Consider the following 19,178-nt stretch of genomic DNA (forward strand, 5'->3'; position numbering starts at 1 on the left):
CCTGTATAAAGAAAAATTATCTTACACAAAGTTTTTTCCAAGAAAATGTGGCGGCAGTGACATTTGTATCAGCTCTATCTTATCAGCTTCCAACATCCACAAAGGTTTACTGTAACAGCCTAATCAAAGGATGATTGTAATAACCAACAAGCAAGCAAGACTTATTTCTCCTCAGTAGTTTACTTCAGCAAATGTTCGCTATGTACATCATGTAGCATGTATATGGAATTGTTAGCGTGCTGAAAAGGACTACAATTTTTACACAGCCACAACTCATAAAATAATTTAAACACATATAATTGGTAGAAAGAATATTCAATTCATAATTTAAAAAAAAAAAAAAATGTGTTTACACTTTCCTATTATCTAAATCATCAACACTTAGGGCAAACATGCAATGGTTGTAGAACTTTGTACCCAGTTATTAACTGTCCCTTTTCAATAAGTGGAGCCTGGCATACACTCTTCATTAATGTTACAACAGGGAGTGTGAGATGAAAGAGTACTTGACTCCTTTCATAACAAGAATTCAATAATGAGTCGACCGTTGCTAAGATAACCCAGATGATACTTAGCAGGTTGCGTGATTCCTTGGTTAATCCAACGACTTAACCCATATGTACTGAATGTTTGCACTTAAAGAACTGCCTCTAGTAAACTACTGGAAACCCACTGGCTACGATCTGCGGCTGATCCTCACATAAGGCATTATCAACTAAGTGCCTCATATCATTGCCATCTTTTGTACACTTTCAACAAACTCAAACTTAGTTCTCAAACTGTATCCAGTTTGATCTTCACACATGGCAACATCATTTGTGTCCTTTCACCATAAACTACGTCTGACAAAAGAGTATCAAAGACTTATTCAAGCATTCATTCTTGAATCAATTTTTCAGAGGTTTTTCAACAGATATTGCTAAGAACTAGAACTGGGGGAAAAAAAGTAATCAAAGAACATTTTTCTACAAAAACACCCCGACAATGTTACCTTGTGCAGTAAATATTACATGTTGTTGTTATTGGGGTGGAGGGGGGGGGGGGGGGTAATAAATGAATACTGTGTATTTTATTGTTAGAATGCCAATATTGCAGTGAAGGACTTTTACAACCACCTTGTCTCATTTCAAATCAATGTTTTTAGGTATATTAATCTCCAAACTTTGGGTCCAAAATGCTCCCCAGTTTTGACAAAGTCTGGGGAGAACCATGATAGCAGAATGATAACAAACTACAGCTGAGGCAATATGTGAATAAACACTACTATTATTGAACTACTTCAGTAAGGAATGAAACCAAACCATATTGTGAGTTTATTTGTCATGCCAAATGACCCTATGATGATGGATGATTGTCAGTTGACTTCCAGGAAGAAAAATGATACAGCTAAGGATACAGATAATTACAAATCTATTGGCAGAACGTGTAGTGATACAAATAAGACAGTTGTTCGGAACCTTGTTGACAGATTCAATGAGGTTGCACCTCATGGTATCATGTCTCCCATCTTACATTACTGCTCTACTTCATCACACTACTCTTAAGTGTCTTCAACACATACACTTCTATACTGGATTTAGATTCAGTCCACCCAGATTTACTTGTAAGTTATTGCTATCATAAGCGGCTATCAGCGGCTATACGTTGCTGGTGGCTATGAGTGTATCAAGATACAGGAAAGCAGACATTATTGATGTGATGTGTTAAGTTACAGTCATGCATCGATGTTTCATTGAGTGTCTCGTACTGTTTCAGGATTATGCATGAGAGTTTGACAAACATGATGTAGCAATGACTACCTGATCTCTGAAAATCTATCAAGTGTCTTGGAGAGTAATTATTATTAAAACTTGCCAGTCTTTATCATGGTGCAGACATTGTGTTTTTCACCCCTTCAAACCAATAACTGGACTGAGAGTTGAAGAATACAAAATTACGGGAAGAGGTTCTCCATTAAAGAAAGAGGTTGGAATTAAACATCCTTTTCATCCGACAACTAACACCTGTTATCTCAATGTTACATGTAATTCTTTTTCCAAACAGTTGTAGTAAAAATCAAAGTCTTGTATAACGCCGGTATCCACCAATGAAGGCGCTCATGGCGCTATCATTGGCTAAGAGTTGTGCGCGGAGCATACATGTACCTGAGACATTCCAAATTCAATTGTTTGTCTTCAGTGATGGCAGCAAATGTAAGGAGGGATATGATGTCAAAGCAAAAACAGCGCCCTCACTGAGGTCAAGCGAAGATCTATCATTGGTTGACAGCTGTGCGCGAAGCTTTCTCAAGTGGACCATTGTTTGACCTCAGCGATGGCAACCATTGCAATGGGATCATTATTACATTAACTGCACTGTACATTGTACAAAGAGAACAATGCCCAAGATGATGCCAGCATGATTATACACATACCTTAGATACCTGACAACTTATACATTATTTTTTAACCATTTAGGTTTGTTATTTTATATATAAGTTGTGATACACGAAGTGTGGGCCTTGGACAACACAGTTTACCAAAAGTGTTCACTGGCTTTAAAATCATTAGATACAGACAATAGAAGTTCATAACAATAGTCTGAGGTTGAAATTCATATCGAAAAATTGATCATACAAACAATGAAGGATATATACATAAAAATCAAATGCAGTGTCAACAAACACAGGGAATCTTTGTCCCAAGCAGAGAAGTCGGCAAATTTCATCAGACCTCTCAGTGAATTCTGGGAGGGAAGTCCAGAGCTTGAAATTACAAGCATTAAAAGGATGTATTGATTTGTGTTAGAACAGCCTGCGGTATATTGTTGAAGCTGAGACTGCTTCATGTTCTACTTGGATATGTGCAGCCACGCAGCATAACTAAATCACTAGCTCTCAACTGATACATATTAACAAGGTTGTATAAGTGCCTTAACTCCTGATCACAGGCTATCAACCAGATCTTTGACCAGCAATGCACTAAATCTATTCTTAACCATTTGCAGATCATGATTCCCTATATATCATCATGCTCTGCACAGTCACCGAATATTTTACTGAATTGTTTACATATTTTGAAGTCTGGTGAGAAGAGTGCATAAAACCAATTTGTGTTGAATTAAACATGGGGGTTAAATGTGTTAACTCGGGGCCCAGTTGCATAGCATTTACTACGAGTAAAATATGAAATATCTTGTTTAAGATTTCAGGCTTGCATGGTGAGGAGCTGATACGGATGTCGGTCCGTGGTCTGGATGTCAGTAATCTCACTTATCCCTAAGTTTGATTTATTTCATTCAAACTTACATTTATACTTCATGAAACCAGTACTAACATTTTTTTAAGGAATAACCAATAAAAAATTCTATTTAACGAGGCAGAGAAAATTAAATAATAGAGTATGGAGGCATCATCTGGAAGCCGAGGCCTGTGTTGAGATGCCTGGGGGCAGACAAACAACCTGATAAACGTATATAAACACAACTTCAAAGTATCAAACTAACTTAGAAAGCTACACAGATTCTATCTGCACAAATTCTAGTCCTTCCGTTCTACTCTTGAGCGCTTAATATTTCTATCCTATTACAAACTTGATGCAGACTGCCAGATACATGCCAATCTGTCTACTACATAATATAGAGACTTTAATCCAACATATATATTTGACACCACATCCATCACTATGCCGTAGCACTTTAGACTAGCATGTATCCTGCCTACAGGACTCTAGACTATTGACATGGTTACTATCAGCTTAGCTCATCATCTTTAATACATCCATCTACAATATCCATCTTAAAGGGATGCTTTATCAAAAGCTGTCTCAACAACACATGTCCATTCCAATCCTCTCAAATTCAAGGCAAAACAACAACAACTTTCATAAACAAATTGTTTCTTTTCCTTTTTATTTATTTGTAAACATATATATATATAAAAATAGTAGAGTAGATGGACTTAGCTTACGATCCAAACCGGACCTTCGTCAGGGGCATAAACAAGCACAAACAAAAACATATGTATTTATACCAAAAAGATAGGGGAGCAAAGAATTTTTGGAAGACATCCAGAAAAAAAGTTGGAAATATATAGAAAATCAAAATTATTAATTTGCAAACAATGGGGTACTGGCTTATAAGACCCCATAGGAGTGAAGTGGGGACAAAATATAATGTATACAATACATTTGATATTTCTATGTATGTCCATTGACTGACAAGGTGATACAAACTGGTATTCTTTTCTTCAGGGTGACAAAAATAAAATCACTATTAATACAGTGCTAACACACATCCGTGCATGGGTAAAAACTTAATATTCTTTATCCCCGATGCAAATTTAACATCTATTACTAACTATTAATATTGGTCTGTTAATTGGTACAATTCTAACATTGTCCTACAGTATGACTTTAACTATTTCGCTCTCAGGGATTCTTGGGAAAAGGCTTTGGAGGAATTTCAGCGATGTGGTCATAAATAAGAAGCTTACACACAGTTTCCATTTTATAAAGGAGCTTGGAACTAAATTACAATCTTCACTCAAGTCACGTCATACATACAATATTAGAGTTTGTGAAAAAAACTTGTGTGCTAGCAGCGGGTTTTGTTACAGATGTTATCAAATTTTCCTTCAATAAAAATGGAAATGTTGCCAACCTTTATGTTGACTTCCACATTATGTGGCATACATTTAAGACCGGGTAAATATGGAAAATTGTTCAGTTTGAGTTGTGGGAAGGAACTTGAAACGGTGAGAATCAGGCGGGGCTTGCATGCAACCCCAATCGACATGCAAAGCTCTATAGGCCAAGAAGGAATTCATGCAGGATTCTACAAAGATGAAATTCTATATACAAAATATATCACTGTACCAATTTGATCCACATATAAATGCATTATTTCATTAATGTCCTGGATATTAATGATATATTGATTATTGATGTTAAGGCCAACTCATCACAGACAACCTACGTAAAAGGTTACTTTGACACTTTAAGGTAAGCCATTATGGGGAGGGGGTCTACTATATAAGACTGTTTTAGGGAGCATCAAGGCGCGGACAAGGGCAACTGGTCTGTACCACCAACCACATGACATACTCAATCCTGTCATTAGCCAAAAACCCTTTCTACACAGAAGGTGTCTGCCCAATCCCGTTTCTCAAATTTAATTTCTTCAAGAGCCACAAAAATAAACTGAACTGTCTGGCCTAAACCTCCGGAAGAAGTTTGCGATCTTATCTTTTATTACTAGTTTTCAATATCCTAAATCAGCCTCCACAGTATCTCAAGAGGCAAACTGTCTTATTTGACACCATAAGTGCATCCACTCACTCTAGTGGAGAGCAGATACACCTACAACCGGCAGAACCATTTCTACTGGAAAGGCTAACAAAATAAATCAATCAACACAAACATAGCTAAACCTGACTAAATAAATCAAACTCCCATGCTCTAGATGCATGTACTTAAACATTCTAAACTGATATTGAATTGGAGTGTAATTCTGCTTGCTACACAATGTATGTATTCCTTCTACTCCATATAACATCCTGAATGCCTTGTATCCTAACCGTATGCAACTTGTTCATCTTTCAGGAACTGAGGCAATCAAGTATTTTCCATCCACTTGAGTCTGAATCAACAAAGCATCAATGCACTGAGCCTCTGTACAACCATGGAGGTACAACAAGACGTTCATCTTGGATCTTGTCAGGTGTCTTCATATGGAAACATGTCATCATAGGCAGAGAAGCCCTAAAGCTCCTCAATGCTACAGGCAGTAGTACAACTCACCTACATGTCACAATGGACAAATAAATACATGTCATACTGACATCATCTTTCTCACTCTATGGTTCAGCATGACAACTGATGCTCAAAATCCAAAAAGGAGTATTTTATTTTCCTTTCCAGCCCTAGTCAGTTTATCTTCGCCTTCCACCTCTAGGACCCCAGTTCGAATCCCACCGGGGGCACTACATGTATGTAGATTGGGTTTTCAGTCTCTACCTGACTGCGTGGGTTTTCCATGGAATAATTCTCTAGGATTTTCCTCCCACATCTAAAACTGAAATTTCCTTCCTTGTCTTCTCTCTATTGGGTTCTTGGCTAATACAGTGATTAAGTTTGCTTTTCTGAGAGTCCATGGCTTCACAACCAGAATAAATGAAATGAAATGAAATAATAATGAAATGATGACAGTCATGACTGACACTAAGGCCTGATCCTATGCAGCGGATTGATGAAGGTTTGTTGCAATGATGGCATTTCCAACTTTAGATAAGCCCTACAACTTCAAGCAGCTTCTGGGAAAAGCATCCTCAGCACTAGAGAAGTAGATCCAGAAAATGATTTCTTCACAATTTTAGAAAACAGGCGCTATTTTGTTCACCAGGCCAACATCAAAATGTCCGTTTCAGATAAAAGTCTTGATTTTCTCATCCCTGTGTTTTGAATGGCATGGAATCAAGATGGCAGTACCATTGGCCTCAACTGTGTCATTCCCATTTATCAATGAGTCTTACATGTAGATGGTATATATGTACATTGTCCCCGGCAATCACAATTAGGCAATGGGACGAGGAGGCGGTTCAGGCAATGGGGGAGGGTTCAAATGTCACCCCAGGATCTTCTTCAAGTTGTTGAAATTGCTTAATCCTGGCTGTCATGGTGACAGCTCATACACAGTACTGTTGATCCAATACTGAGATGCAAGCTATTGACTGGAGGATGGGATTATTGATTTTAACTGTCAACTGAAAAGAACTCAATCCAAATTGTCTTCAAGTCTTAATGCAGTACAGCCCCCATTGGAATATCAAATCTGCGATCCAACGATACTTTCTAGACATCTTTTACTAATAATTGTTCTATATATTTTTAACCAAAAGTGCTATATTCACAATTTTTTCACACAGGCCTACATTTAAATTAAAATGGCCACAGACTTGTCTATGCTTCTTGTACACGAACCAAGACAGAGCCCAAAACACGCGTTGCAAGAAGTTAGTTAATCTGCCATTACACTTTCAGAGAATACAGTGACACCAACTTCTAGTTCCAAAACAGAACATGACATTACATATAGGAATTACTCCAGTAACAGCTATGTAAGTTACACACTTTATGGACCACTCCTAGTTCTAACACCATATGATTTTGAAATAATTCTGACTGGTACCCCAAACAAAGATGATGATATCATAGGGAGCCTGTCATCTGGCTAGATAGATAACATGGTTGGTAAAGCACAAAGAGTGCAGGTTCAAAGTCAATTTCCAGTCAGTTTCCCTTGCAGTATATTCCTTAATGATTTTCAAAAAGGTGTATCAACCCGAGTGTTTAACTGAAATAAATCTACCAGCAGGTATAAATCTAATCCTACACTCTAATTATCAGCTACAATAGGGCATGAAATGGAGCCTCACGCTAAGCTCCTCTCATCCGGATGGATTTAACGCATTGCATCTTAACGATGTATCATAGGTAAGATGGCCGTGACATATTCCTCCTTTGTGTTGATCACGCACAGACAAAAATAAATCTTTTCGCTTTGTCAATTTCTCACCAGTATTTGAGAGGACTGGTTTTTTTTTTCCTGTACAGACACAATCCTTCTGACCTTATATCTGATCAATAATAAATGCTTTTACCAATTCCAACTTTTGTTGCTATGGAGGATTTCTACCGAATGAACCATTATGAATGAATGAATATTTAAAACAAACATGCAACTATAATGCTGGGAAAGAGAGAACTGTGAAGCACTTTGGCAATGTTAAATGTTGAACTGTTTGATGTTAGATTTAAACCGAGATAATTTTCTGAGGTACAGTTCTTATGACACTTAAAGGAACATTACAGAATTGGTTTTGCTAGCAAAAAGTTTGCTGGCAGTGTAAGCACTTTATGTAATCCACAATATACATAAAATGACAAACCTGTAGAAGTTTGCGATCGTTCGGCCATCTTGGTCACGAGAGAATAGTGAAAACCGATTGAGCGATTAACTCAAAATGCGAAATTACATAATTTATTTCTCACCAAATATGAAATTTCAGACAGAAATATTTTAAGGGATGTTTTCTACTATCATCATCATTAGACCGTGTAAGTTTGATGTAAGTCTGTAATCTTCACGATTTTTGTTTCTTACCAATTCTGTAATGTTCCTTTAACGCTCATTAAAACTCTTTATTTTCCAATATTAATGACATCCTCTACAAAGTGCCATCACAGGCTACTCCAGAGAATCATGTTCTTTAATATGGGATGAGCAGACATAGGATTTGAACTCCCTCTAGCTACCGGGAAAACTTGGGAAAGTACTAATTGCTTACACACATTGGTGTTTGATAAAACCAAGTAAGATTCATTATCCCTGATGCAAATTTAACATTTATTTAGACATTAGATTGATATCGCTGGGGATATGTCACTTTGACCCACTACTTGTAAGCATTGTAAAACCTACTTAAAGATAACCATAATCAAAACTGAAAAGTCTAAACTCTGTTGTTGTTGTTGTTGTTGTTGTTGTTGTTGTTGTTGTTGTTGTTGTTGTTGTTGTTGTTCTTGTTGTTGTTCTTGTTGTTGTTCTTGTTGTTGTTCTTATTTATTTTATTTTATTTTAAATCTTTAGACATACACAATAGTTACAAGTTGTACAGGGGCTGTCAAGGTTAAAACAAAAGTATAAAACTTGTTGTTGTTGTTCTTGTTGTTGTTGTTGTTGTTCTTGTTCTTGTTCTTGTTCTTGTTCTTGTTGTTGTTGTTGTTGTTGTTGTTGTTGTTGTTGTTGTTGTTGTTGTTGTTGTTCTTGTTGTTGTTGTTGTTGTTGTTGTTGTTGTTGTTGTTGTTGTTGTTGTTGTTGTTCTTGTTGTTGTTGTTGTTGTTGTTGTTGTTGTTGTTGTTGTTGTTGTTCTTGTTCTTGTTGTTCTTGTTGTTCTTGTTGTTGTTGTAGTATTATTTATACTTCATTACATCACTCACTGCATTTCCTGAGCACTAACATATTCCTGTCTGCCCTTTGACCTCTGTATTTTTCATTTATCAGCAGTTTCCGCTCTCCTAATTTCTCCCATTTCATTTCATCAGCCAATTCTATTTTGACAGTGATGCCCACCCACTTGTTTTCCCCCAAAGCAAGCCATAATCAAGACTTATTACCTGTGTAGGTGAGAGTGTCCACAAATAATCTTGTTGTGTCTCTCTGGTTTACTCCTCTAAATTTTCACTTAAGTTTTTCCTTTTTTAGTTTATAAGAAATAAGAAATTTTCAATATAGAGATGAATACATACTTGAGAATGTCTCTTCCCTAAAAATCCACACATCTTTTGATATTTTGTTTATCTCTACTTGATATTTAATCTTCAACAAATTTCATCTGAAGGAAATTGCCATCAGATAGCATGAATGTGAGCAGTTTCAATATCTTCATTTTACACAAGTCTACCGAATCAGAGGAGACAAAATCATTCCATACATGTGTGTGTGAAAAAATAACATTCCGCCATAACATCTGCCTGGGCAGTTTGGGGGACGACACACGCAATATGCGCCTCTGCCAAATTGTATTTTATTACCCAGAGGGCTTGCAATGAAGAAAAATTGCGGCACTTGAATCTGGATAATTGAGTGCAATTTAATTAAATGAGCTGTAAAGGTGCAACACACAAAGATACACCCCTGGCCATCAAGACAAACCCAGCAGGAAACTCACATAAAGCAACCCCACTTCTTAAATTCAAGGAGAAGGCAATCGGCGTGTTGTTCTATCAAATCTCAGAAATAAGCTCAACTATGCGCATTATAGTTCAGATGCACATATGGAGGCCCAAGTGCACTTTGCCAGTGCTATCTTGATGCAGGGCAGAAACACTCAGTTCCTGTTTTTCCTCCAGCAGAGATAAAATGATTTTGTGAGGTGTGGTTGCTGTGTATGCTATCAGTATCCATCCATCATCTTATATTGAATGAGTTACCGCCACGGTGCTAGGCTACATCAGTAACTTACTCCTCAAGGTCATATAGTTTAATAATCACTCAAGAGATGATCAGATGTTCCATTATGAGTAAGATTCAACAACATCCACTGAGCTATCCATTTTAGTTATTTATTGGTATCAGGACCTCGCAAGGAGAATGGAAACACAACTAACATTCTCAGGAAGGGGGGAAATCCACTAGACCGCAGTGCTTGTAGCTCAACAAAATTTTGTTAACAAGACCACAATTAAAATGAGTAAAAACTTCTTTACATACATGTAGTTTCAACTGTTTTTAATTGAAAAGCATTCATGAATAAGTCGAGTCAGAGAAGATTTATCTTATTTGTCTTCATCTGTATAAAAGAATTGAAAGGCGCTTATCTGACTCAAAGGCAACGGTGGAAAATAATAAGTTTTTGTTCAAAATTTGACACTGTCATGAGTTTACTGGCCCAACTAAAATCACTGGCTTCAGGCCTACAGTCCAGCGCAATATTCAGCCCCAGCATTCTCTGAGGCCACTCCAATGACCAGTATAATTATACAGCAATGTTCATACACAGTGTAAAGGAATAAAGCAGTTAGCACCCAGGTTCTTATTGAATTTAGTTTGATTTATTTTCAGTTAATGGATTCTCCCAACAATGAGAGTGGTGTGTTTCTGTGCATCACTGGATGCAGCTTCATATATTGCCACAGGAAGGTCCATTGATTTTGCCCCATTTAGACCTGGGCATATCTCAGTTATGTTACCTAAATATTATCTAAATACAGTCAGGGCATTGTATTTGCCTCTACAGCACTATGCCTGCAGGGCAGGGTAGTACGCACAACTTGTCAGGCACACTAGCTAGGCAGACTTAGAAGGAGTACTGACTGTACTTTATAATATTCTTCATAATGAGTGGCCTATTTCCAGCAATATTCAGGTCTGCAATCAGATGAAGATTATTAGGAATCCTCAGGCTAAATTAAATCCAGCACACAATGCTGCTTACATGTGTTGTACTTTACTACTGGGCCTGCTTGTAAAGAATCAATGTACTAATCAAAGCATACAGCTAGCTTAGTCTCCTTCTAATACCTTTAAACAAACTGGTTAATATCCTGGAAGATCGAACAGAAAAACTTACACCTTGTGTTTCGCGCCTCAATGAAACCCTCTGTACATCCTTAGGATTAAAATTCTATAAAGTTATCAGACATTCATAAATACCTCAGACAGTTTCGCTATTCCTATTGGTGGAGAGCGCTTCACGTGGGGGATGTTGAAACCTTTGATAATGACCAGTAAAAAGTGTTTAAACATGGGCGTGACACGCGAGCTTGCACCTGTACTTTTAAGACAGTTTCTTCATTCCTATTGGTCGAGAGCAACGGCCGGGACAGCTGTGCCACATCACGCAATACGCGCGAGGCGCACAGCAATCTCCTTATAAGGAGTTGTTTACTTACCCGAGAGCCTTACCATTTCATAGCTGGAGGGGTGTTGTGTTGAAAGAAATCATTGAACAATTATAATTTTGGCATTTATTTTACTTTTTGACAAAACGTATTGATGTTTTTTGACCGAAAAGGTATTTATGAATGGGAATCAAAGTGTGTTGAATCGGTTTTCAACTAGTGGTTTAAACCCGCCGAGGCCTGGTTCTTGATAATTTACCTCAACTTCGTCTCGGTAAAATTATCAAGAACCAGGCCTCGTTGGGTTTAAACCACTAGTTGAAAACCTCTTCACCACACATTGAATCCCTTATTTCAAATACAAATATCTCATGAGAAACATCATAACATCATAATTATCATGACACTTTGGGTAATCTTTTACAAATATTCCCATCTGGTCCCAGTGAGTTAGTGACAAGCATAACAAAAAGACAACTCAAGGTCTTTCTAAAGGGTTGAGTCTTTCACCAGAGATATTGTGTGAAGTGCACATTCAATCCTAAATAATGTATGCAGCTCGATGTTGTTTACAAGCTCCTCAATATAAGAGGCAGCTGCTCTGCAGGTAAACACTTATCTAGCTTAATGACTTAGATTTCCTGAACATTTCCTGCAAATATCGTACCGCCCAATATGAGTAAGGCCAGAAAAAGAAAAAAAAACTAGGGTTTAGTCTGTCCACTTGCGAAACTTGTTGTTGAAGCATAATGGCATTACACACGACCAACAAACAATCATATTTTTAACAAATTTTAATGCCCTTTTTGGTGATTTGGATTAATTTTATCAGTTAGATTGAAAGAATGCCTTATAGAACTCTTTGCAAGAATACAAATCAACCTGGAGGTTAAATAACATGTTTTATTTTATTATTTTAATGCTTCATAGAAAGTGGGTATAATCCCATCCTAGTGTGTTTCGGCATGGTTTCTTCTATGGTTTAAGGCATCAAATCAACTCCAAACCTGGGGTGGAGGGGCAATAATACTCTGGCCAATATTGGGTAAGATGAGAACCAGGAATTAACATATTGTCAACAGGGAACCTAAGAATGAAAGTATATGGAACATTACAGTGTTAGCGATTGACCACTACAGACAACTGCAATGCATTAACAGACAAAACACAAAAAACTGGGCAACTTTCTGAATTCCTGAGAGGAAATTGCTAGTAATCTGAGAGGAACTGGTGAGATTCAGGGTAGATTTTGACAACCACTGCTCATCAGCAGTGATTTATATTAGCATCCATTCCATCAAACATCAACATAGTATATACTATATAGTCTCACGTAAACATACACGCATGACTGCTCATTCCTGACAAGTTACTTAATTTACCATGTTATTACAAGGTTATAAACGATTCTTCATTATTATTAATATCTGCGCTTTGTAAGGAAATATTTATCCCCATTCAAGCAAGAAATCGAATTAGGCATATGTTTTATAAATAGATGACTAATAATTGTTATTTCAAACAGTACTCAAACAATAACAAAGAGTGTGCTCGAGTTAGTCTTGAATGTAAAGATTTAAGATGAGTTAGTGGACACGCTTGTAATAACAGTGTATTGGTCTGGCTGAAATATTGATCATGTGTTTCCTTAATTTCCTGATATTTCTTGTAAATTGAAATTGCCAAATTATTTTTAATCAATTGTCAAAACCTATCTATGCCTATACACTATTGTTTAACAACCAGCGTAACATTGCATAAAACATCTAAACAAACAAACAAATAAACAAACAAACAAACAAACAAACAAACAAACAAAATATTTAAAAAATTGATTTGTAAAAACATTTTTTTTTTAACATGGTAATTCAGCCACAAGTAGTAGTTAGAAGAAGAGTGTTCACAGTCACACAATACTTTGGTTGAGTTTGTAAATTACAAGTGCATTGCAATGTTGTGGTATTTTTACCATGACGGTATGAACATCCCCATTATTGTGATTCTTTGCTCATAAATGATGGCATCTTAAATTGAAAGAGAGATGTAATTGTAGATCTGTCATCAGAACATTGAATCTAGCAACAATCTCATCAAGTCTAAAGCCTGTACCATTCCCAATGGGAGTTTACTAACTCCTTACTGACCAATAAACCATTTCACATCTGCACAATATTAAAGTCTGAAATACTCATCATGGTGTAGCTAGCTGGCTATGAATAGCTATAATGAACTATGTATAGCACGCACATGATGGACATATTCTAGATCAGTGTAGAATTGAATATAGAAGTCTCCATAGTAATACTTTCTGTCTGCATTGTCCATCAGTAACAGAACTTTTCATCATGCAGCAGCCATCTTGCATTTGAAATCAACACAAGTTAGTTAACAGAGGCTGCAACAGAAAAAGGTCTGGGCACCTGTCTGTATAATGGGAATTAGCATTCAGATTCTTATTCCATTCAGGGACTCTGACTGAGATGGTAACAGCAGAATAAAAAGGTTTTTTAGCTTTCTGTGATGTTATACATTTAATATTGTAGTTGTACAAAAAGGCTGAACTTATGCAAACACATCTAGAGGCAAACTACTATACTAAACATTCCAAGTACAAGTTTAGTTCATACATCTAGAGGCAAACTACTATACTAAACATTCCAAGTAGAAGTTTAGTTCATACATCTAGAGGCAAACTACTATACTAAAAATTCCAAGTAGAAGTTTAGTTCATACATCTAGAGGCAAACTACTATACTAAAAATTCCAAGTAGAAGTTTAGTTCATACATCTAGAGGCAAACTACTATACTAAACATTCCAAGTAGAAGTTTAGTTCATACATCAAGAGGCAAACTACTATACTAAACATTCCAAGTACAAGTTTAGTTCACACATCAAGAGGCAAACTACTATACTAAACATTCCAAGTAGAAGTTTAGTTCATTCCAACAGAGCCCAGTTTCATGAAGGCTTTGATCAAATATCTTTGCTAAGCAAGAAGTAGTTGGGGTAACAGTCACAGCATTGTAAACTGTATGGCTATTTGGCTGGTAACCTACTTCTGCTAGGAAATATATTTCTGTGCTTAGCACATTTTTGTGCTGACAGGCTTTATGAAATTAGGCCCAGATTATTTGTCTATGTATAATTTAACAGCGTTTGTAAACCGCAGTAGTCACAGCATCATCCTTCATTCTGTTCCACTGTAGTGCAAACAAGAAATTGTGTATTTTTAAATTGACTCCCATTGGTCGCCAGGGATTACTAGCAGCAATTACAGCATTAACCAGATGGGATTTAATGACAGTAAGCGGGTATTCTGTACTTGACCGTGAATGGCCCTAAATATCTATATGCTAGATTTGTTTCAGAAACTATGCACTATACTGTATACCATTACAGCTAACTTGTTGTTAATGCTTTGCAGTACCATCAACATTGGCCACTTACCTAATGGGCCATACCACTTAAATTGTATGAATTAATAACTTAATGAATTAATATGCAGTTGGAAGGTCACTTAGATATGCTGGTTGGTGATTACCCAGTATGACTTGTACTTTTATGGTTTATTGATTTATTGAAGTTTATCCCAACAAATTCAGTTTTGTTCTTAAGATGATAAGCTGCTAGCCTAAATGAAAAGTACTAAAAGGCAACTTAACAGAGCATTATGGACAAATCCTGAACATGGATCAGCTAGCACCAGGGCAGGAAATTTGCACGGATTGTTTTTGTGATGTTGGGGGGAAAAGATGGTTCCAGAAGGCAGAAGTCAATCAAAAATCCAATGATGAGTCACTTTTGGAAATGAAATAAATTTAGGAGCTATTTGGTGCTTTTATCTACTTTGTTGGTATAAATGAAGTACCTGGAGATATGTCCGCTACCCCTAAAAGCCCCAGTGGTTAGACTGCCCAATGGACAGCCTGTGATAATCAGCACAATGATACCCCAATAGAAACAGACCATAGCAAAGTAGCAAACACATCTGTGTTTTCTCAAGATGGTTTTGTTTGTTTGCAACTGCATAGCATTAATCAGCAGAGCTAGAGGCTACTTCTAGTTTAATAACCTCACCCTTAGAGAGGTCTTGCTCAAATTGAAAGAAGAAGCAAAATAGACGTATAAATAGATTTCTGTTTCAAATTTGAAGAGAAGAACTTTTACTAGTTTATCAGTCCTTAAAACTCCTTTTTGAAACTAGAAATGATATCAACAAATTTATGTTTAAGTATTTTGAAATAAAGAAACAATTTCCTATTTAAGGTCTAGAATTAATTTTCCCAAAGAGCAGGGTCCCCTTTTCCAAGATGTTCCGATGGAAAATGAAAAAGTCTTGAAGAACACTTCATATGGAGTCCGTACAGAGAAAATGAATGCTCATCGAATACAGGTATAGTATACCAATCACCATGCTGAATGATGGCCACAGATTTTCGTGACATCCTTGAAAACCAATTAAGGCTGTTGCCATTCTCTTTCTTGGTGGACAAGTTTTCCCCCCAAAACCTCAGCCATGAAGATGTCACTATGTCACTAAATCCTGCACACCCCCTCCCCCCATTAAGGTGTCTAGTTAACAACATGTACTGTACTTACGACAACATCGGAAACACTTGAGGTGAAAATACTCATTCTGGACACGGAGAACTTCACCGGAACACGACTTACGACAACCACGGCATGTTACTTTCTTCTTCTGACCTACGAGCAAGAAAATAAAAACAGAACATATTGGTTTAGTTCATGGTGGCAAAATTATTTTGTCTTCCGAGGGGAGAAAACAAATATTTATGTAGCTGAGATCTGGAATATCAGCTCCACAAACAATGCTCAGAACAAACTGTAAAAGTAGTTTTCCATTTGTTGTAAGTATTGGGACCAACCAAAGGTGGCTTTTCTGATGAGAACAAATTATACCAATGTTTTGTTAAATGTTATTTCACTGAAGTTCTGTAATAAACAAGATTGTGGATTGAGTAAAATAAAATATATTCTTACAACCTTGGTAGCTTATTTTGGGGTTTCCATTTATCTAAAAACTTGTCTTTGGGTACAAAATTTCAGAAATATCCAGCAGACGTTCCAGACCATCAAATAAAATACAGAACTTGGGTTGCATTCATGGACCTCTCCTTTCTTGAAACACAACACCTACTTTAAAACCTTCTGTATTTCATACTCCCTAACCTAAAATATTAACTCGTAGTAAGGGGATCTGTTTTATGAGAAAAATGTACATTTTATACTTCAACATATATATTTACTCTTATGCCTCCATGAAAATACCGGGCCTGTCTTTGGCTTTCTTAAATGATTTCAAGAGCTCGTTGAGGGAAAAGGAGATTTGTCAAGACTGCACAAACACGAGTTAGGAAATTAAAGACTTGCATTAAATCTCTGATAGTTCAGGTCATTAGGTTTTCAGAACTTAAATGGTGAAAATAGGAGTCAGGACATGTTAAGGGAGACTGCACTTCAGACTTGATAATTGTCAGCTGTCTTGTTTAATCGCACTGCACGTTACCAATTAAACTGTAGCGTAGAACAAAGCATTTCTTTACAATGTTAACGTTTGGTTGTCACAGCAATTAACGATTTAATCAGTTTGGGAATGCAGTTTTGTACAGTTTTGTACATCTGATTGGATTGATTAACTTAATATTTAACGATAAAGGTGTCATGATCCATGTTCTCGCTTTCACTCTATCCTAACGGTTTGCCTGTACATTGTACATTGTATATGGCCATATTCACAGACTCTCTCAAGATGTGCATGCAGGCATTTTGTGACTTACTCAAACAACAAAATAAATGTATCAAATTCCATAAGGCAGTTTAATAAACACTAAAACGTAACACTGCAAATGTCATACAGTAATTAAACAGAAAGTAAGAACCTGCTCCATGGTTACTCACTTTAAAAGGCTCGTGTAATGAAAAACAGCCTTTTGGCAACGAGCAAGCAAGCCTCATTGAGTAAGGTTGGTACCTAACATGCAATATAGCCAATCTGTATTATTGTAGCCCCAATTTCAAAGCAAACTGTGATGAGTGTAGCATCAGCTGTAACTATAGCCTTTTACTACAGAACGATGAAATAACACTGTATATGTCACTCTCAATTAGCATGCATGACAGATTACTTAATGTAGTGTAAAGAACAATCATTACACCTCTGTTGATATTACTTAAGTTAATCAAAGTTTAATTCAAAACAGTATCAATTAATTCATGTTTAAGATTACCATAAAAAAAACTAACTTGGCAAGAAGGAAAAGCTGTTGATAGTAAGATGTTGTGAGAAACCACTCCACTTGAAGTAATAGTTTGAGAGAAAGAGAAAGTTTTAACCCCCAAAATTTGAATCTGTTACCGAGAGAGGCTTTGCGCATGAAGCCTTCTCTGGAATCTGAGTGCACACAATTCTAGGGTGTTTTTCTTTGACTAATATATTGCAACTTCGATGACCAATTGAGCCCAAATTTTCAGATGTGTTATTTTATGCATGATAGACATGGATAGAACAAGTGAGGACCAAGTAGACCAAGTATACCCTGCCATTGAAGTCACTGACAACCAACACTAACTTTTACAAGTCTCCAAAATATGTCATTTAGACAGTCTTAAATGGTCAAAACAGCACTGCAACTAAATCACACAGACTGTGTAAATAACAAAACAAGTGTCAATACAAGTAATTTCCCTGTTATTCACATTACACTGATGTATCTAAACTTCCAAGTTTCTGAATAATTTTTGTGACATTGAAACATTCACAAAAGCTAATAAATCTCAACATATTGAATCTGGAACAATCGTTTAAAAAACTAGGTTTCTGAAACCTTATGGTCCATGGAACATGAGTAACTAAAACAGTGTTCATCTACTCACCTTTACTAACCGTAACTCTCTTGATGTAAAATTCATTCCAAATAATAGATGCTTTTGTCATCACCAAAAATGCAGCCATTAAATGTCCTTATAAGTTGTAGAATCCTTAGTGGTTATGATCCCCCTCCCTAGCGTGTGCCTTGTCTTAGAGTGTCTGAATGCAGTGCAACTACGTGCCACTATGAATGGTGCGGTCAACTCTTCCACACACTGACTAGTATCATCTGATGCATGGACTGATTCCATGCCCAGATGACAGCTCATTCATTATTCATTTTAGGGCCAGGTACTATTTACTACGAATCCAACTTTGGGGATGGGGACAGAGGTTTAATCAATTTGAGTACGAGAATGCATAAAACTTATATCACCGTGAAATGAGAGTTTCAATTTACTAGGAAAGAGCAATAGAGACTTAGTTAGGCCAATTTTTAAGTTTGCCTACAGCAATTCACACCAATAGGAAATACCGTGGCACAGTCAGGAAATTAGGCTGAGTACTTTACCTGTATCAACCTCCTTCCATTTTATTTCTCATTTACATTGATATCGATGGAACCAAAGGGAGGCTAGAAGGGTATAGCAGTCTGACCCCATTCTTTGCATAATGGGAACTCCTATTAAGTTTTGCTGTTATGCATAGGGAACATGACAGAGATAGTGACAGAATGATAAAGGTCTATTATGCATGACTGGAACCCAAAACTAGGCGCCTTGGGTGCAGCTAAAGGCCTTATCCTTCTAATCACATTACATACTGTGAGGTGACTACACCCAGGAAAGGCCAAGGACCTCAGAGGAATTCATCAAATGCTCTTATTTTTATGTCATGCATTGTTTGAAGTAGGAGCAATGGTTAAGTATGGAGAGATGTTTCATAAGGGGATGAAAACACAGTAATTTT

General features: G+C 36.7%; 1 protein-coding gene across 1 annotated transcript in view; it reads right to left on the bottom strand.

Moving 5' to 3' along the window:
* LOC117294512 (actin-binding LIM protein 2-like) overlaps window positions 1-18,402 on the bottom strand; it is a 67,202-nt gene extending 48,800 nt beyond the window's left edge. The window contains exons 1-2 of the mRNA XM_033776958.1: window positions 18,275-18,402; window positions 15,980-16,084 (exon numbers count right to left, since the gene is read on the bottom strand). Of these exons, the coding sequence (XP_033632849.1) occupies window positions 15,980-16,084; window positions 18,275-18,353 (184 nt within the window). The 5' untranslated portion in view covers window positions 18,354-18,402. The remainder of the gene's footprint in view (window positions 1-15,979; window positions 16,085-18,274) is intronic.
* Window positions 18,403-19,178: the final 776 nt, after the last annotated feature.

The sequence above is a fragment of the Asterias rubens genome, chromosome 9 (genome assembly GCF_902459465.1).
Source record: "Asterias rubens chromosome 9, eAstRub1.3, whole genome shotgun sequence".
Taxonomy (NCBI): Eukaryota; Metazoa; Echinodermata; class Asteroidea; order Forcipulatida; family Asteriidae; genus Asterias; species Asterias rubens.